We start from the raw sequence: 20,108 nt of genomic DNA on the forward strand, positions 1-20,108 counted from the left end.
TTTTGTTACAACAATTTTTAGAACTCAAGACCTCTCGTTTAAAATTTGGAATTTTCGTATCAAATGAGTTATAAATCATCGACAAAAATAATAGGTTTTAACAGAGTGATGATCAAGCAATACACGATTGCTACACAAATTAAAGGATTTATGGGCTGCAAATGATCGATCCAAATATACCACAGCTACGATTGAAGGCATGAAGCTGATTGTTTGTTCACGATTATAAGTAACAATAATCTCAAAATCCACTGCACAATATTCCATCCAGCGTTTACAAGTTGACCAAAAGAAAACAAAACACACCACCCCATTGAAGAAGCACAAATATAAGTATTACGCCCCCACACGTTTGTACTGTGAACATGCAATAATATCCCGCATTCCACTAGCAAATACAGCAGGGGAAAAAGGAAGAAGGAAAGAAGAGCAGCACAGAGAAATTGATTATTTTTTCTTCAACTGATCATCAATATTTTCTTTGAAAAAATAGCTAAGAAAAAGATCCAAATAATGGAAGGAGAAAGAGGGCTGTCTCCCATTTATGATCAGCTACAAGTTCCCTTTTCTGCGCCTCATCAAGAAATGGGGTTTGTACAGTTCGAAGATCATAATCAGGTCGTGAGCTTTTTAACGCCTCCGTCGTCGTCGCTGCAGTCTCCCTTAAACGGCGGCAGAGGCGGCAAAATTGCCGCTGAAACCGATAATGGTTCCTTAAGGTTCAATCATACTGACCAACTTGCCAACAGACCCTCATGGAATAACGATCAGGTAGTTGGATTCTTGTACTCATTTAGCTTTGGAAATCTTGGATACACTTTTAGGTTTTAAGTTGCTGTCATTACTTTTAGATTATTCGTTGCTTCAAGTCCAAGATCTTTTGTTATCTCTGAATTAAAAGAAAAATGTTTCTTTCTGAAATTTTACTAAATGGAGAAAATCTATATTACAGGTAGGAGCTCTGGATCCCAAAACCTTTAACTATCAAAATTGCAGTGCAAACAACAATGAAGGTGGCAATTCATGGTATCTTATTATTTTCTTGAATCCCTTGTCTTTTTCGTTGTTTTCGCACGAAATTGGTTCCACTTACTTCACCAAGAAAAGACTTGCATCTTCAAGTTCAACTCAGACATGGCTTCTTACTATTTAAGTGCAAGATCTGGGAGTTTCTCTTATCATGATCAAATTCCAATTATCGTGCGTTCATATTCTTTTTAGTGGGGATCAAAAGGGATCTGAATCACGTACGTACGTACACATTCATGTGAATGTCTTACAGTGAAACCCTACGGAGTTTTTTCATCAAGATCAGGCCGATATATACAATATTTGGGGGTGTTTGTAATTTTCAGATTCTCGTAACATATCAAATATAATATTTCAAACATTGAAGCTAGCTAGGTTTGTCGTTTACATTTTTACTGTACGTAATAATACAAGACAAGTGTCATTATATACATGTTCCGAAATAAAGAATTTTGGTCGGAAAAAAGCTCAGGCGTAAATAAATAAATATGAAAAATATGTTTAAAATATCGGGTTCGGATCGAATAAATACAGAATCGTTGTGATTTTTAAGGGGTCAATTCGCTTATATTTGGTTAGTGAAAGATCTTAATATATCGTAGAAATCCCGCGAAAGAATACTTTTTTGTCTCAATGATGCCTGCCAATGTTAATGTGATGAATGAATGAATGAATATATTCAGTGAAATCTGAGGAGGACAAGTGCTACTTCCACTATATATATATGCATCTATGTACACTCAGTGTTTGATTTTTATAATATTAGATATTGAATCTTGATCTAGATTTTTACAAGTCTATGAAAAATTATTCGATAAAATCGTGGGAGTTGCATAATATGTTTTGCAGGTGGAGGAATTGTTCATCGGATAAAAACAAAGTCAAGGTGAGGAGAAAACTAAGGGAACCAAGATTTTGTTTTCAGACAAGGAGTGACATAGATGTTCTCGATGATGGTTACAAATGGAGGAAATATGGACAGAAAGTTGTTAAGAACAGCCTTCATCCGAGGTACATGCACACTTAATATTAATTGCACCAAAACTCAAGAATCTTTTAATTAGTAATTTATTGTTTTAATTTTTTTACTTACAATCTAAAGAACTACACACACACACACACATATATATCTGTGTGTGTGTGTGTGTACACACACACATTACCTTACATTATATTTACATATGCAATAATGCAAATTAAGACTATAGTTTTGTGTCAAGCTTTCTAAATTAAGACTATAGTTTTGTGTCTAGATTACTCGCGTACATTGTCACACATCTAGGCTATACGTAATGCGTATAAGAAATATATCGGCAAATATTATTATTGGGTTTTATTGATGAAGATTATAATAAATATTTTTTACTTGATCTTGATGAATTTTATCTGTGAAATAGTTATTTTATTTGTTTTAGGAGAGTTATCGTAAATTAAATGAAGTTAATATAGAGCAGAAGTGATTTTTTATGGAAAAATAAAGTTTTAAAATTGAAATGAATAATCACATACAAATAAATAAAAAAAACTTCTAAAATTGAAATGTACAATTACAAATTCATATTACCTAATTTCTTATTAGCCATTCTTCTAATTTTTGTTTTACTATTTTTTTGAGCTACCCTTTTTTTGGGTGAAAATAGATATGAAAATATGATGAATAATTATTGCTATAATGGTGTGAAGAGTGGAGGAGAATGTTGATAGTACAGTACTCTTGCAGTCATATTTTCTTTCTTCCTTCAAATTCGATTCTTTTTTGAATTCTTTCAGACATAGGAGAAAGGGAATTTATAATTTAAATATTATACAATATATATCTTCTTTACGATGTCTGAACCTAACGGCTGACTGATGTAAGGCATAGCATCACATCATCATCCGAACATTATACCAACCATCACTGGAATTTTTTTTTAGCCATCCAAGGGATTTATTATAACTGATTTCGATTTCTAGATTTCGTCGTAAACTCGAGAATTTGATGTCATACAGGCCTATGAGTTATAACTCATCGGCGATTGTTCCTACATTTTAGTATTACATTAAGCTTATAAATGGAGTACAAAATATGGAAGCAAATATCTCAATTGAAAGTTTTAGTTGATATTAACTTCTGTCCACCATTTGAGGGCGTAAATTTGAGCTTCTCAAGAAATGATACAGGCAAGATTTATTTAAATGTTTATTTTGGAAAATTATTCTTTTTATTAAAATAATAATCCAGTCGACCTTATTTTTTAAATCTGTTTTTTGTATATGGAGGAGACTATATCATAGCCAAGACTATCCCTTTACCACTTCCACTGTACCACGTACCTAATTAACTCCGTATTGAGTTATATTTTGTGCTGTACATTTATCGTAAAATTGTAGTTTTCTTTTGATAAAAGCAAGTGCAGCCTATGCTCCTACTTGCTAGCCACACGTTGTTTGTCCTATTATTCAGAACTTTACGTTGTGTATTTGTATTTCAGAGTCATTCGCCTTTCTGAAAATAAAGCTGGAGTAAAATGCAGAATTTAAACTTTCCTCCTGTTATCATATGAATATTATTCTTAGACGCGGTTCGTCAAATTTTATTACGCAGAAGTTATTACCGATGTACTCACAGCAACTGCCGAGTCAAGAAGAGGGTCGAGCGGCTATCGGAAGACTGCCGGATGGTAATAACAACCTACGAAGGCCGGCACAACCACTCGCCTTGTGACGATTCAAATTCCCCGGAACTAGAGTGTTTCACTTCATTTTAAATGAACTCCATCTCTTATCATGTATACAACACATAGCATGTATATTAGACATGTTCTAAATTTCATTATGATTCATATATGTGTGAGTGTGACTTTAATTGTTTGTGTGACATAGCTTATGTTGTTTGCTCCTTTCTTCTTGTTTTGTTTGCTTTAACCAATTAATTTTTAGTTTTTAGAAATATGAGCTCATGCACTAGTGAAGTCTGGATGTGCCTCACAGAGCCAACATTCCTTTTTTCAGTCAGAATGTCATCATGAGTTCCCCAGTTTTTGTGCTTGGATTTTTCTACTTGAGAATTTTGATGAGCGTTATCTAGTGCATAATAGTAACTCCAGCTGATTTGGTAAGAAAGCATGCATGCCCCGTCGCTTTTCCTCGTATGCATAAAAAAAAAAAGATGATGAAAGAGTTTGATAAACGCGGCCCGTTGATAGATAAAAGCAAGATGTACATACACAGACGATGATTACAGTTGACATTCATGTTCAGGTGGATGAGTTGTTCAGATTAATTGAATTAGACATGAGCACATTAAAAAAATTTTATGTAACCACAATTAAACTTCGAGACTTTTAAGATACTTGGACTTGGAAACAAGTACATTTAAGGATGTAAATATGATGCTAACATAATTAACTACGCAAGAAGAGCCAACGATGTCTCTTGAGCGATCAAGTACATCGTCTCCATCGCCCTCTTCCTTATGCGAACATTAAAAAAAACACCTATGATATGAAGATAAACGAGTCTTTAAATTCACAAAGATTACAATAGAGACTGCATATCAGTACCACATACTAATTGGCATAAAACACAACTACCGTTTTCCAGCCGTTTTCTGAAATCTGCCAGTTCTTAGTATCCATCCATACCAGTTTCAGTCCTGAATATGATCCATCTTCTCCAGATGACGATATCAACTTTATCTGTTCTTAAAAAGACGGACTGAGAAAAGAAACAAACTCAATGTACAAGGATATATCAGCTCCTCCAGTTATTGATGTCTATCTGTAGCAAAAATTTTGTGTGAGACATCGACCCATCTGGGGACCAAATATTGTTTTTCGGCCAGCAAAAAAGATTTTGCACACATTCATGAATGCATCAGCAAAATAAAGGTGAAAAGGATAAACTGCGCAAGTGTTGAAATGAAAAAAACTTCACAAGATGGATGATGAAGATTGTAACAAAAGTGAATCGAAAATAACAACGTCAACCCATTCTTTCTCGTTGCATGGCATGAAAACACTTGATGCTCCTGGATTTCCATGTCAAATGAAAACCAAGATATCTCTTAGATTTTAATCTTGAGCTCATGCTCAAATTCTTAACATTCAAAGAATCGCCCGCAATTTCAAGAAATAGCAGTTTAGAAGGAGTGAACGAATATCAAACGGTAAATATGTAAAATTAATGTGTACATTTTCCCATTGAATAGTTTCACATCGTTCAAATGCATTGAGTCACCCCAAAAACCACTTTGCCCCCGTCTTACCTATCCCTTGGGTCCGAGTATCGTACTATATTGGTATTGTGTTTGATAAATGGCCCAGATAGATTTTTATTTCTGTAAAACGGAAGATTTATTTCCCTCTCACTTCTTAATCAATCTGGTTCATGTGGAACTCGATAAAAAGTGTGGATAGGATTGCTCTATTATTATAAACTTCGAAGATACATAAAACCATCCAAACAAATAGAATATAACTTATCCACAATCAAACACTTTTCTTCACTCAGAATTTTGATGTTCCAATGGCGATTTTCCAATCCAAATTACCACAATCTTTTTCCACTCCAAGCATTAAACTTAAGTTCAATAATTCTTAAGACATGTTTCCCCGAGACAAGCCAACCAAATTGTAGCAAATTCTTGATAATTGTTACCAACAATGGACACCTACTAGCCAGCCACATTCTTATCAGAATATTTATTTCAGCCCCATTTCTTGAAGATGGTGGAGAAAACAATCAAAATTAACGAAATCTGCGTTGTATAAGGCGTACAAGCAAGATTTAAAATGAATCTCGCAGCATATCTCATCCAAATTTGTAACAGAACATGACGGCAAAGAAAAATCCACGTCACGACCCACAAATGCTTCGGTTAAAAAAAAAATGCCCCACAAGTTCAAGGGATAACAATTTCAATGCTCGCAATCTATTACCCACCATTTCGTAAATAAAGACTAATTCTTTAACATTTTAAGCTGAACAAAATGAAGAAAATACACCTGAAAAATGATTTTACCAGATAATCATCATCAACCCAGAAATACTAAATCCTCGGCACCGGCTACGGTTATCCCACCAGACTTTACGCTTTCAAAAAATGGCAGTACCATTTTTCGATAATGAATCGGCCTCGACAACTCTTCTTGCGCATCAATTTGGACGCTCAAGACCCCAACTTCTTTGAGGCGGATGGCCATCTTTTCCCCGATTCTGGCAGCAACTTTGGAGCTCCAGAGGAACTGGTAGCGCGGGAATCGGTCGAGCTTCGCTTTGTAGTCAGCAATGAATTCTTGTTCCGCGGATGAAGCCATGGCTATAATGGAGTCGGTGCTAGGAGATATGACTTGGGCCGTGATTTTTCTGCAGGAGAGGACCAAGCGCAGGAAATGAATACCGCTCTGGGTCGGAGCCGCCATCCCTGGAAATTTTGCCAATGGGGGCCCCGAGGATGTGTGGAAATTTCTGTGACAAATTTTTTGTTTTGGGTCACAATCAAAACAAAAAATAAAATTTCATTTTTTTAATTTGATTTATGTATTTTGTGAGAATATCTCACGAATCTTTATCTATTAGATGAGTCAATATTATCGATATTCATAATAAAAATAGTATTCTTAACATAAAAAATAATACTTTTTCATGGTTCACAATAAAAAGTAATACTTTTAGCATAAAAATTAAAAAGTAATAATTTTTCATGGATGACCCAAATAAGAGACATGTCTCACAAACGATCCGTGAGACCGTCTCGCACAAGTTCCTTCATTTTATATTAACTTCTCGTATCTTTATTCATGATATTGATTAACTATGTCTATATTTACAATAATAAGTAATATTTTTTTATGATTTGTTCAAATAAGAGATCTATCTCACAAAATTGACTTGTAAAACTATTTCACAAAAATTTTTGTATTCATTTGAATATTTTTTTTCTTACAATCATAATAAGTTGCATTTATTTCATATATTAATATTACATATTAAAATATCTCCTTATTGTTTATATAAATAGCAAATAAAATGTAATTGAATCATACTTAATAGACCTAATGTCGCCTTTTGCCTCATAATATTCCAAACATATATAGATTCGTCCAATAACAAAATTTTCCCAAGATATAAACCAAAAGATAACATTATTTAACTATGTAATCCGTATGTATGTCAATAATACAATTCAATGATGGAAAACGTGTTTATCTAGTCTAGAAAAAACATAGAGAAATCCCAATGACTCATCCACCTAATACACTGGTTGATAGAGATATATATACAAATTTGTGATTAATTATATGATAATTATATAAAAACAATTCTTACATTACTGCTAGATTGACCTAATTAACTAAATAAATTTGATGTTGAAAATAGTTAATGATAATTATACAAAGCAATTCTCACATTGGGGAAAAAAAAAAGATATTTGCGGAATTGAATGGTGTCTATTTATTATGGATTCAAATGAAGAAATGTTTATTCCTAAAATATGTATGTCTATCCAGGAAATTACATCCTTTCGCAAAAGATGTTTCTACTTATAAATATAATTTTATTTCTGAATTGTGATACACTAATAAGATTTCATTTTTATTTCTTTTATGAAATCAATTTGTTCATAAAAAAATTATCTCAGACGCGATAAATGATTAAAATTTTAATATATATTCAAAATTAAATGATCAACACAATCTAGATATGCCATTGCAAAATCATTTTTTTTTTATTTCTAAAAAAAAAAGCTCGTATATAAAACAAATATTTGATAGATACTTAAACATTTAGATACGAAGCCGCATCCTTGGAAACCCAGCATGCGTCAATATGACTGGTGAAAGGTTGATAAAAGTCTAGAGTTGACTTGACTATGCATGAATAAGTGTTTTCTTGGTTCAATTTATAAATAAATTGGTTAAAACATTTTATTAAATATTATAGAATTATTTTAAAATTATACAAAATTTATTAAAAATTATCATACAAATTTTCATGATTAGATAATTCAGGCACATGAATTTTTTAAAATGCAAAATAGGTTAAGTAAACAAAATAATAAATAAATCTGACCTAGCGTTCTTCTGAGACAGAGAGCATCTTCCTGGAAAGTTCGTATGAAAGATCGATAAGTCTAGCATTGACTTTTACTAATTGCATTTCATTGGAATAATTTGTGCCATAAAAATTGTATATATGTACACACACAAAATTATACAAAATCTTTAAGCTACTAATTTCTTCATTTGAATTCCACTCAACTCAGCCATGGAAGGTTACGGCACCATCATTCAACGTCTATCCACCCCCACTCCGCCACCTTCCGGCTCCCAAGACCACCGCGAATCGAATGATTCGACAAAAACCCTTAAAACTTCCACTTTTTCATTCCCCTTCAACATCCCTTCAACTGATCAGGAATCAGCAGCAGCAAGAATCATAAAGAATCTAGGAACATTCAGCTTATACTACGGTATATTCGTGTGGACCGTTCTCTTCATAACCCTCGTGTCTGAACGCAAGGTCTTGATCGTATACTTGGTCGCCACCATGGAAGTGGGGCTCCTATACGTTCTTTTGCAGCGTGCTTTCCCTAGTCATAAGTTGCTTCACGAGATAATCGACTGGCGATTCGTGCTGTTTCTTCTGTTTGTTAGATGTGGGGTTGAGATGATTCTTAAGCGCGCGGGGATTCAATTTTTCGTGACGATTGCTGCGACTGTTCCTGTTGTTTTTCTTCATGCAGTGTTGAGCAAGACAGAAGGAGGTTCCGTGAATTGGGATGTTGCAAATCTTGAGGGTTTAGTTGATCACAGGGCTGATAACTTGGTGTAATATCTATGATCTATCTATAGGGATATGAAAATTTATGTTTGTTCATTTATTTAAAATAAAAATATATAATAACAAATATATTTTGGTTGCCAAAAATAGGAAATCAATGTAAATCGGTTATGACTCGGTGGAGATTTTAATTTGAATATTTTTGTTGTATACTTATATACTACGAAATTTGTAATAATAAATTGTATTTCATATTTGGCAAATTTTTATTTTATCAATGTGTGCTTGCTATGCTTTGAATTGTGTATAATAAATGTTTTTAAGTAATCATTTCAAAAAGCAGCTATTTTTATAGTCCAATTGTTATGTTTTTTGTTTTGGTCCTTCAATTTTTCAAAGATGTGTTATAGTCTTACTGACTTTATTTTTTTTTTTTTGTTTTTTGGTCTTGTTTTTTCGTGACCTCAGAAAATACTGATATCACATTGTAAATTGATGATGTATCCGGTAAAATAAGACTAAAGACCCATGAGGGCCATGATTAATCCCAGAAAATTTATATTTGATAATTTGTTTTGCACTTTTAAAAATATCTTTTTATTTTGGTTATTTGTTTTTATTTTATATATATTACACTTTTCGTCTCGCTAGCCTTCAATGGAAAGCACATGGCTACTTCCGGCAAAATTGTTGTCAATAGAAAGCAAAATAATGTATTTTTGGAATCTTTAAACCTGACAAGAGAATAAACAGAACAATATATAGGTTTCGTTTAAATTTTTTTATATACTAAATCAAATATCTCACTGAAATTAAACAAAAGATAAGTGAATAAACTATAATGTAATTAAAAATATGCGAACCCTCTAGTTCCATATCTGTTTGAATACAAAAACTTCAGTGAGTCGGTAACACGAGTTAATTTTGTGTGACCAATTTTCAATATGACTCGATCAATTAAAAAATTATTATTTTTTATGTTAAATGTATTACTTTCTACTTTAAGTTTGGATCTTGTTGATATATCTCATAAATATAAATGTGTGAAATTATCTCATAAGAAATTTACTATTTAATTAAATATATATTGAGATTTTTTCTTTAAAAAAAATGTGTTGGGATAATAAATGTGTTGAGATTTTTTCTTTAATTAAATATATATATTGAGATTTTTTCTTTAAAAAAAATGTGTTGGGATTATAAATGTGAAAAAAGCTATCTTTTTTATGTTCTAAAATGAAATCAATTGGCCCCTTGAATCTGTGCACCGAAAATCAAAAGTCAAATAATATCGCAAACCACAATACGTACATTACTGCTTCCATGTTCTTAATTATTGAAGGGGCCGGATTTGAAATGACAAGGCAACAGATTTAATCACTGTATTAGCATGAGCCATACAATTTAATTTTTCATATTTTTAACTAATAAAATATTTGTTTCATCATTAAGGCAGCAATTAAGGGTGCAATCAACTTTTTTTTTTTTTACCCCTTAGAATCAATCACAAGCACATGATGCTGCATTATATAGGTGTCTTAGTGTTGGATGCAATGATTGCTTGGTTGAGAAGATCGATCGAACTGTGATGATGTATTGTTTAAAATTTTAAGTTGTACCGTAACTTACCGCTATAATTGTTAGTAAAAATGATAATTGTTTGGTCATATGCTTGTTATAAATAATTATGTTTGAACTATTATACGATATAAAATATTTGAATTATAACATTATCATTATATTTAGTACGGAGAACTGTCTATAAATATAGACCTCTCTAGCACTTATATTTTGATACCTATCTAGCTATATTTCGGTATAATTAAAAAACGACGAGTATTTGATCGTATATTTAGTACGGATAAATAATTGTCTATAAATATAGACCTCTCTAGCACTTATATTTTGTACTTATCTAGCTATATTTTGGTATAATTAGATAGGCCTAATTTTACAAAAATATTATGGCTTGATTTTTTTGGTTTTCGAAAATAAAAGGATATATGTTGAAAATGGATGAAGATGAACTTTCCCCTCGTTCATTCCTATGATTAAAAATGTATATTTGTTCCTCAGGCATTCATATTAAAATTAACTTTTCGACCAAATGTGACATCAATTTGTTCCTATGATCAACTTGACAACATATTTAAGAAATATAANAAATACGACCCGTGAGACCGTCTCACACAAGTTTTTGCCCAATAATAATAGATCAACAGTTCTAAATTATCACTACTTTTCTCTGAAGTTTTTCCTTAATTCAAAAATAATTTTTACACACTTAGCTCAAATGCACATAAGTTTGTTCTTCAACTTGAGCCTTTCAAGAAAAAAAAATCTTGAAGTTTCAGTCGCTTTTTTTTCTATTTTTTATCGTATTAAATTTATTTGTGTAATAATTTATATTCTATTAAAATGTTATTTATTTATATTCTTATTTAATATAAGAGAGCATGGGTAAATTTTAATATTTCACAATTTAAAAAAAAAATCATCCTAGTAAATTTCATGTCATATTTATTTTTATAGAATATAATAAATAAAATAAAATTTTCGAAACAAAATATGTGCAATATATAATCATGTATGTGTTGCCCTTTAATTTTACATTACAATATCACACTCCAAAATTCAAGCTAGACAACAATGGCAGAATTAGATAGCCCGAACATGACTCCCAAGCTCATCACCTTCCTCTCTTCTCTTCTCCAACGAATTGCGGAATCGAACGACCTCAACCCTGAATTCCAACCCCAGAAAACCTCCGCCTTCCATGGCCTCGTAAGGTCAAATATCTCAATTCACAGTTATCTGCAAAGAATTTTTAAGTACGCAAATTGCAGCCCTTCTTGCTACGTCGTTGCGTACGTTTATCTTGATCGGTTCACGAAGCGCCAGCCGGAGTTGCAGATCAATTCTTACAATATACACAGGCTGCTCATCACTAGCGTCATGGTTTCTGCAAAGTTCATGGATGATAGGTCAGCACAGATTATAATTAATCTCGAAACAATTGTTTTTATTTATTTGTTTGTTTTTTGAGTTTTATTTTCAAAAATCTTGGTCGGTTTATGCATTGGGGCAGACCTAGCAAACGTGGGATGATCAGATGACCAAAAAAAAATCGATTTAATGTATATTTTTTCTAAGAATTTAAAAATCATGCAAGTTCTAGCTCTAAAATTTTTGAGGGAGTGATATATGACTAGTATTTATATTTTTAACATTAAATATTATTTTCATTGAGAAACTAATTAGTTATAATAATCTTCTTATTATTAAGTATAACTTAATAATTGTTGTGGCTAATTAATGAAGCTATCGGTAGCGTTTAATTTCTTGATTATTAATTATCGCAAAAATAATACAAGTTAGGTGCATGGACAAAATCCAGCTTTCACCTCATTCCATCATTTTTTTAAAGAAAAAAACTATCGTTTCAAATCTCAATTTTATGAGACGGATATCTGATCCTACCCGACTTATGAAAAATATTATTTTTTATATCAAAAATATTTCTTTTCACTATATATAAATCGGATCGACCCGCCTCACAGAAATAGATTTTTGAGATTGTTTCACAAATAATATACTTTTTTAAAAAACTTTAATAATTTGATTCTCGGAACACTAGCCACTCAAATATTGTGCGGATGCTATATATGATTTAGGTCTCAATCTAGCATTCATTTTTGAAAGCTACGGTCCAACAAAATGTTAAAAATTACATTTATGTCACATGATATTGCTTAATTTTTTATATATAAAAAAATTAATATTTTGTCTCAAATTAATAAATGACTGGAGCATATCACTTAAACTTTACTAAATGCGTGTTTGAAATGGTTCGCAAGTGCCTATTAATGTCAAATTATGTTACTAATGAATCTTTACGGGGTGATATTAAATTAGTTAACGAATCCATTTTATACATTAATCTCACCCAACTAAAAATTATTAGCAAGAACATACCCGACGACGGACAAAAGAATTTTCCTTGGATTAGATAATAAATGATGTATGACCACATATCAAGCAAATATGTGTAATCAACTGATATCTCGTCCTCTGCATCAAACGGTTAGGTATATATTCTTTTGATCATGATTCATATAATTTCAACTACATTATATATATTAAATTCAGCCCAAATAAATTTATTCATAATTAACAGACCCCCCCACCACCACCCCCCCCCCCTCTCTCTAAGTTTTGGATATTTAAACTCTTAATTAATTTTTTTTGTTTACGTAATTATGATCATTAAGTAGTTGATGTTACATTGTCAGGTACTACAACAATGCTTACTACGCAAAGATTGGTGGAATCAGCACAACTGAAATAAACTTTCTTGAAGTGGATCTCTTATTTGGTTTAGGGTTTCATTTGAATGTCAGCCCCTCCACTTTCCACGCCTACTGTTCTCACCTGCACAGACAAATTACAATTCTTCATTATATTCCTAAGCTTAGTTTTACAGAAGACCAACCCTCTTTCTGTACTGGAAAATCGGTAAACATTCAAGATGAATCGGCCCATCAAAAACAACACCAACTTACTGTATAACATTAATTAATGGTGGGTTATTTTTCAAAAAAGAAATTGGATTTTAATCGCCGTGGTTAGTTTATGGCTACGGATTCTGAATCTGTCTTCTTCTTCTTTCTTTCTTTCTTTTTTTTTTGAGGTTGTCGTGTAATTTTTTTGTTGTTTTTATTTTTAAGTTACAGTTTGTTGTTGAATTTCTAGCAATTTACAATGTATATTATATTTATTTTGTTGTGCATACAGATTTATTTCTTGCAGTTCAGAAGAATTTAGTGATCTAGTGGAGCTAGTTATAATTTATAAAATCTCACATGATTTATACATATTTACGTGTTTGTATGTGGATTTTTAAGTTTTCACGAAACTTTTTTTTTAAGGGAGAAAGTTTTCAAGAAACTTATGGCATTCTCATAATTATACATGTACGTACATCAGTACTTGTGTGTGACTAATGGCGGAGCTAAGAAGATGGTTATACTAAGGTTAGAATTTTAAACTCTAGAATCTTTTAATATTTTAAATTGATTATCTACCCGTATTAATATCAAATTAATCCAAAATTATATAAAACTTGCACATAAATTTTTTTAAAAGAAATTGGACCACCGGGCTCAAAGAATGTGGCGACACCGTGTGTTTCTTAATCACATGTTCTTCAGTTTTTTCAAATATTAATTACATATTTAATATATGTGTGATCGAAATGGAGCATGTCGTTAATTCTCATGCATCCATTGTAGCATATATGTGGGATCGAAAGTTTGTCGCTTTACTAAAAGCTATATCTGATGGTAGTTGTGCAATTCAAATATTTTAAATTGTACTGCAACACGAGCACCACATTTCAATTGCTCTACTAGCAAGGCCAATTATTGCACTAATTAATCTTGAAAGAGTGTTGTTGATCATAAACGAACATGAAATAAATTTCGATATGTGTATCAGAAGTTAGTGTTATGCTCTGGTGTTGTCAATACTAGCACACAACATGTAGTGTAAATTAATGATTAAATACACACGTTAACTATAGTAACCCAAATAAGACACATTTAATTATGTACAAATATTTATACTTGTATAAAACCTCGTGGCAAAAATTATTATTAGAAAACTTGTAAATCGTTTACAAAAATCAATGCTAGTGACAAGCATAAAAACAATATTCCTTAACGACCTAAGAAAATAAATTACATCTAAAACCACAGATGCAAGTCTTGTGTCGCATAAAACAAAGACCTTCGAGATTGTTCAAGCAACACTCTACACGAGTGTCGTCCTTCGAGTGTCTTCAACATGGATCAGTAACACAACAAAGTGATCAATCGATCACACAAAACTTCAGAGCAAATATGTGTTTTACTCTCGTACTTTCTTCTCTACATAAACTCCTATCTCAAAACCCCACACACACGGCCGTGAAGCTCTCCATATTTATATCCATTGCTTGACCTAAAAGTAATTCTATAAAAATCCTATAAAATATGGAAACAAACTCTTTTAAACAAGATATCATATTGTAGAGATGAATACTATATCAAAAGCAAATCTTCTAATATCTAGAGATAAATCAAACACAATCTTATAATATAAAAAGACAAAACTTTAAATAGATAATATCAATATCAACATATAATTAAAGAATAAAATATTCATTTCAGTTTTTATAATAATAATAAATTGACACATATAATTAAGCATTGTTATTGTTAAAAACAGTTGTTATATAATAATAGATAATAATAATATTAAATTGATAATAAATAAATTAATAACATTAGTAGGATACTAGTATCTAGTATAATAATTAATAAGTAACAATACCAGAATTATTTTTTTTTTTGGTGTAAAAACTTCATAAAATCTCATATGATATAAGTATGCAACGACACGATTGTGTAAATAATTTTCAATGCATAACATCCAAATCAGATTGTCCGATCTCTTAATTTTTACAATATCATTAACAGTTGACATGTGTGTCGCTTGTAAATAGAGAATATTGATATCTTCTGAACCTCGATTTTCCGTCATTCTGAAATAAAGCAAAAACTTGTGTGAGATGGTCTCACATGCTGTATTTTGTGAAACGGATCTCTTATTTTGATCATCTATGAAAAAGTATTACTTTTTATGCTAAGATAATTATTTTTTATTGTGAATATTGGTAGAGTTGACCCGTCTTACAGATAAAGATTTGTGAGACCGTCTCATAAGAGACCTACTCCTGAAATAAATTATCAAAATAGTAAGTTAGTACAAAATATTCTAATAAGAAATAAAATAATACTTATAAATATAAAATTTAAAAAGTTATTAAGTTTAAATTAAAAAAATAATAAAAATTTATTAAATGTACACAATAAAAAATTCAAAGCTTCATTTTACTTTTCATATGCATAAAAACTTTATTTATAATAAAAAAAATGCTCAATGGATGATCGAAATTATTGAACCGGCTGCTTACACTTACAGCTGATTGCTGCTCACGCTGCACTGGAAAAGCTGCCGCGGTCCTTTGCAGTTTGATCCAAAACGGGACCATCCACATTAATGAAAATTATTTTTTTAAAAAAAAAATTAATATAAAAAAACCCTTTGCCCGCCCCGCCGCTTGTACTCTCGATCCAGCGTGATCCATACCCCGGCCCGCCACCAAACCCGGCAGAGGCGGCGCTCGCAAAAATCAAGCCAGCCGTTCAAATTAGGGATTAAAAAAGCGCACGTTAACGTCCCTCCACCACCCTTGGTGCACGTTAGCCTTCCCACCCTAAGCGGTGGCCACTCGTCCATCTAGATCCCCAAGTCAGCCCAGCCGCCGCCCCCGCTCTTCTCTTTTAACATCCTTGCCCCACCCACCCTCTGTCATTCATTATGCCCTTACAACCACCCTCTCCTCCACTAACCTCCGCCACATCTATCATCCTACGCACATCTCACCATGGCTACCAATATATCCCCTTCCTCTTCCTCCCCCCATGATGATGACAATATCCCCACCGCCACTCTTGCCCTCCCCTCCATCGCTATAGCCGCCCCTACGACTCGCCGCCTCCCGCCGCCGTGCTGGTCACCGGAGGAAACTCTTGTCCTCATCGACGCCTACAAAGAAAAGTGGTACTCTCTGAACCGCGGAAACCTCCGGGCCAACCACTGGCAGGAGGTGGCCGATCATGTCGCGTCACGTTTCCACGCCAGCCCCTCCAAGACCGCCGTGCAGTGTCGGCACAAGATGGAGAAGCTTCGAAAGCGATACCGCGCCGAGATCCAGCGAGCCGCCGCACACGGAGGCGTCCGCCGCTTCTCCTCGTCGTGGGCTCACTTCCAGAGTATGCACGCCATGGAAAAGGGTCATTGTAACCCCACTCCACCTTCCTCGGACGATGAAGAAGATGATTTTGGCCATAGAAACAGCGTCAAGCGCATTAACGATCTGTATCGTAAGAATCAGAAGGGTGTCGATATTTTCGATAATCAAGGCCCTGCAGGTAATGAGTCTTCATCTGGGTTTCGGATCAAGATCCCCGGTATGGTATCAGCCGGGTCCGCCATATCCAAATCGTACAGTGGATTCAACGACATCGATGGTCAATATCATAATAACCCTAACCCTAACCCTAGATTTACTAATTCTGTTGCTACTGGCTACGGGACTACTAGTAAGTTTCTGAAGGATGGGTTTCTTAGGAATAGTGATTCTGGGAAGCGTGCTGCTCAGATTTCAATCGAAAAAATAGATGATGCTGCTGGTATTGGTGAGATTGTGGAGGCTATACAAGCCCTAGGAGAGGGGATTATGAGAACGGAGAAGGTAAAAATGGATATGGCCCGGCAGATGGAGAAATTAAGAATGCAGATGGAGTTGAAGAGGACGGAAATGATACTTGAATCGCAACAGAGGATCGTGGAGGCATTTGCTAAAACAATATCTGAGAGACGCGCAAAAAAGGCGAGGAAATTGTCATCTCCTGAGCACGAAAGTTGAGTAGGAGCTAGATTATGATTACTTTTGAAGATAATGATCTCTTTTGTGCTCAACATCCGAGTGGAGTTGATATTGTTTATTTATTGGTACCTTAGTGGTAAAAATGGATTTTGGAGCTAGAATTTGAGTTGCTTCTTTGCTAGGGATTTGGTATTGCTTAATGCACTGTACACTGGTTGAGTAAAGAGTGTCGAATATGTTGAACTATGCATCTCTTTATGTTGGTAACTGGAAAGTTCAAATTTCTTTGTTTCATTTTGCCTAGGCATGAGGAAGCCGATTAGAGATATGTTATGGCTTGTTCCTAAGTTGATTGGCTTAACTTTGCTGTGTCTAAAAGCTATGTTTTTATTTGAATGTGTACATTAGAGCCGGTCGTTCTTCAATATGTGAAACTCAACCGAACTTTAAGTTATGAATGTGTATTTCACGATCTTTGTGGGTAGCGGAGACCAAGACCCTTTTTTAGCATGATATTACCTACATTTCTGTCAAAGTGGAAGAAGTAGACAACTGTGTGAATGGGAGATATTTATAAAAGAACAGAGAGGTTGAAGTTGAAAAAGGAATTTAACTCCGGCCTGTTCCTTATAACAAGGTGGTCTTGAATGGTTTTTCCCCCCATATTTGTGGGAAAAACTTGTTACAAATGCTTCGAAAATTTTGAATCTTGCTTTAGAGATTGAAAATATAGAGGTTGCAGTAACTATTAAAGGATGCAGTTTTTAGACTTAACAAGAGCCTTGTTTGCTAAGGATTTGCATGTGTGCTACTTGATCTCACAGCTTGATAATCTTCATATTTTCAGATAAAGTTCGAGCTTAAATTTGATGGAGTCATTATGGTTTTGGTTTGAACTTGAAGATTGAAAAATGAACACGGCCTCCAGTAAACCAGTAAACTACTGTACTGAATTTTGGTCTTAAATTAAGTTCAGTTTGTAAATTAGCCTTTAAATTTATTAAATTCCCATCATGTTTAGACCTTTTTTATGTTTTTGCATTCTTAATTTACTTGGATTCTGTTCATTTTCGTTTTATCCCAGCCGCACTAGTTTTCTTATGTTGATTTGTTTTTCTGATTTCTTCTGTTAACCAAGACTTTGTAAGTTGTTTATGCTTTTATTATATCACCAAAATTGCAGGAGGGGAAGAATGTTTTTGCTTTAAATTTTTTAACTTTCCGATTTATGCCATTGAGACATATGTCTGAAAACATGGACTTGGATTAATCATTATGATTACGTGACTGAAGAATGGTGCCACTACAGATTTAGGCAGCCATGGGCTAATTAACTGGATTTTCCCGAATGATATTTTACTAATTTTCCATCAAAATTGACAACCAAGGAAAAGACAACCTGAAAAGTTTTCTTATCTTAAGAAAGAAAATAATGTAAATGAAATAAAACTTATTTCACCAAATTGTAGTAATTTAATTGAAATGAAGTTAGTTAAATAAAGGGCCATATTGCATCACCAAAATTTTAACTTGAATTTTAGTAAATTGAGAACAATTGTGCATTGCAGTCAATGTTTAATAAGCAGAATGAAAAACATAAGTTGAAGTGTTAAGAAAAATTAACTAGGATCTCATCGCAGGGGATTGAACCCGACGTGAATCGAACACGCAACCTTCTGATCTGGAGTCAGACGCGCTACCATTGCGCCACGGATCCTATTTGTTTCAAGAAAATCACTAAATTATTTAAATCGTTGACAAACCTAACAGCAATCTATTCGTTTGTTTTAACATTCAATTTTTTTTTTGCTAAAACCATTTCTTCATTTATCACCGCTTATTATGCATATAAACATTTCGGATAAATTATTGTATTTTATCGGACACAAAATTCGTCCGGTACCTGATTGATCCAAAAACTCACTCGATCGGGTTCGAATTTGGGTTGAGTAACCCGATCCGATTGCCCACCCCTAACCTCGGTTACCTTCTTAGTTAACCCAGAGTGAACCCACTTCCACTATCATAACATTAAAACCAAATGTTTTTGCACATGTGTGTCCAACATATTTTGCACACGTTAACGTTTCTTGCTATTTTGGTATATTCAATAAGTCGTAATTTTTATTATCAATGTTTCTGAATGAGATTCTTAATTTTTTAACTCTTATATTTCTAGTTTTTAACCCCAAATCGTCAAGAAGGAGATATCTTTACGTTTAGTCAATAATAATATAGCACGACCCAAAGAGCCCACAAGCCAGACCTAAGCCCACCTCTCGAGTAACTCAGAAGGCCACCTGATCTATCGTGAGGTCTGCCAACCATTTCCCGCGAGGGTTATTAGTTAGCTCTTCAACGTATATTGTAACGGTACCTCCCGACCTGATTTCGAAGGTCATCCGGTGGCAAACTTGATGCTCTATAAATGGCCAATCTCACGAGCTTAGCTCACGGATTTCATCACACGGATAACTTATTAGCTAGGTATCTCCGAGTGGAGCTCCTTGAATACGTGTCATAACGGTTAAATATCATAATTAAGGAAACAATATATTCGGGATATAATCCACGTAGATATGCATTTAATTCTCTAGAGTTCTACAAAGAAATAATTACCGAACATTATAAATTTTTTCCTATAAATACTAGATTTGATTATTTGTAGCTTCTCGATTTCGAGTCAATTATAAATTCAACAACGAGGAGATAGGTATTACTTTTTTTAGCTTCATCTCCGTGAATTAGTTATCAAAATAGAGTGCCGTAGTGAACAACACGCTTACTCTTACAACACTCTATTGAGTGTGAGACTCTT

General features: G+C 33.3%; 4 protein-coding genes and 1 non-coding gene across 9 annotated transcripts; 3 read left to right on the forward strand and 2 right to left on the reverse strand.

Annotated features, from left to right (window-relative positions):
- Positions 1 to 263: 263 nt before the first annotated feature.
- LOC140988397 (probable WRKY transcription factor 12) lies at positions 264 to 3,924 on the forward strand. The gene is made up of 4 exons (XM_073457415.1): positions 264 to 771; positions 953 to 1,026; positions 1,879 to 2,040; positions 3,617 to 3,924. The coding sequence occupies exons 1-4, from the start codon at positions 514 to 516 to the stop codon at positions 3,777 to 3,779; spliced, it is 657 nt and encodes a 218-aa protein (XP_073313516.1). The 5' UTR covers positions 264 to 513; the 3' UTR covers positions 3,780 to 3,924.
- A 333-nt stretch (positions 3,925 to 4,257) lies between these two features.
- LOC140987388 (uncharacterized) lies at positions 4,258 to 6,500 on the reverse strand. Of its 5 annotated transcripts, none has more exons than XM_073455869.1 (2): positions 6,035 to 6,500; positions 4,258 to 4,791 (listed from the first exon to the last, which is right to left on the reverse strand). In XM_073455869.1, exon 1 carries the CDS (start codon positions 6,432 to 6,434, stop codon positions 6,048 to 6,050), a length of 387 nt encoding a protein of 128 aa, XP_073311970.1. In that variant the 5' UTR covers positions 6,435 to 6,500; the 3' UTR covers positions 4,258 to 4,791; positions 6,035 to 6,047. The 5 variants fall into 5 exon arrangements, with proteins under 5 accessions (XP_073311970.1, XP_073311972.1, XP_073311969.1 ...); XM_073455871.1 differs by having other exon boundaries at positions 4,259 to 4,728; XM_073455868.1 differs by having other exon boundaries at positions 4,262 to 4,709.
- A 4,880-nt stretch (positions 6,501 to 11,380) lies between these two features.
- LOC140988686 (cyclin-U4-1-like) lies at positions 11,381 to 13,623 on the forward strand. The gene is made up of 2 exons (XM_073457730.1): positions 11,381 to 11,780; positions 13,089 to 13,623. Exons 1-2 carry the CDS (start codon positions 11,446 to 11,448, stop codon positions 13,363 to 13,365), a joined length of 612 nt encoding a protein of 203 aa, XP_073313831.1. The 5' UTR covers positions 11,381 to 11,445; the 3' UTR covers positions 13,366 to 13,623.
- Positions 13,624 to 15,885: 2,262 nt separating this feature from the next.
- On the forward strand, positions 15,886 to 18,325 carry LOC140988621 (uncharacterized). The gene has a single exon (XM_073457646.1). It carries the CDS (start codon positions 16,286 to 16,288, stop codon positions 17,327 to 17,329), a length of 1,044 nt encoding a protein of 347 aa, XP_073313747.1. The 5' UTR covers positions 15,886 to 16,285; the 3' UTR covers positions 17,330 to 18,325.
- Positions 18,326 to 18,935: 610 nt separating this feature from the next.
- On the reverse strand, positions 18,936 to 19,007 carry TRNAW-CCA (transfer RNA tryptophan (anticodon CCA)). The gene has a single exon. It is a non-coding gene; the product is annotated as a tRNA-Trp (tRNA).
- Between the last annotated feature and the right edge of the window lie 1,101 nt (positions 19,008 to 20,108).

The sequence above is a fragment of the Primulina huaijiensis genome, chromosome 11 (genome assembly GCF_012295235.1).
Source record: "Primulina huaijiensis isolate GDHJ02 chromosome 11, ASM1229523v2, whole genome shotgun sequence".
Lineage (NCBI taxonomy): Eukaryota > Viridiplantae > Streptophyta > Magnoliopsida > Lamiales > Gesneriaceae > Primulina > Primulina huaijiensis.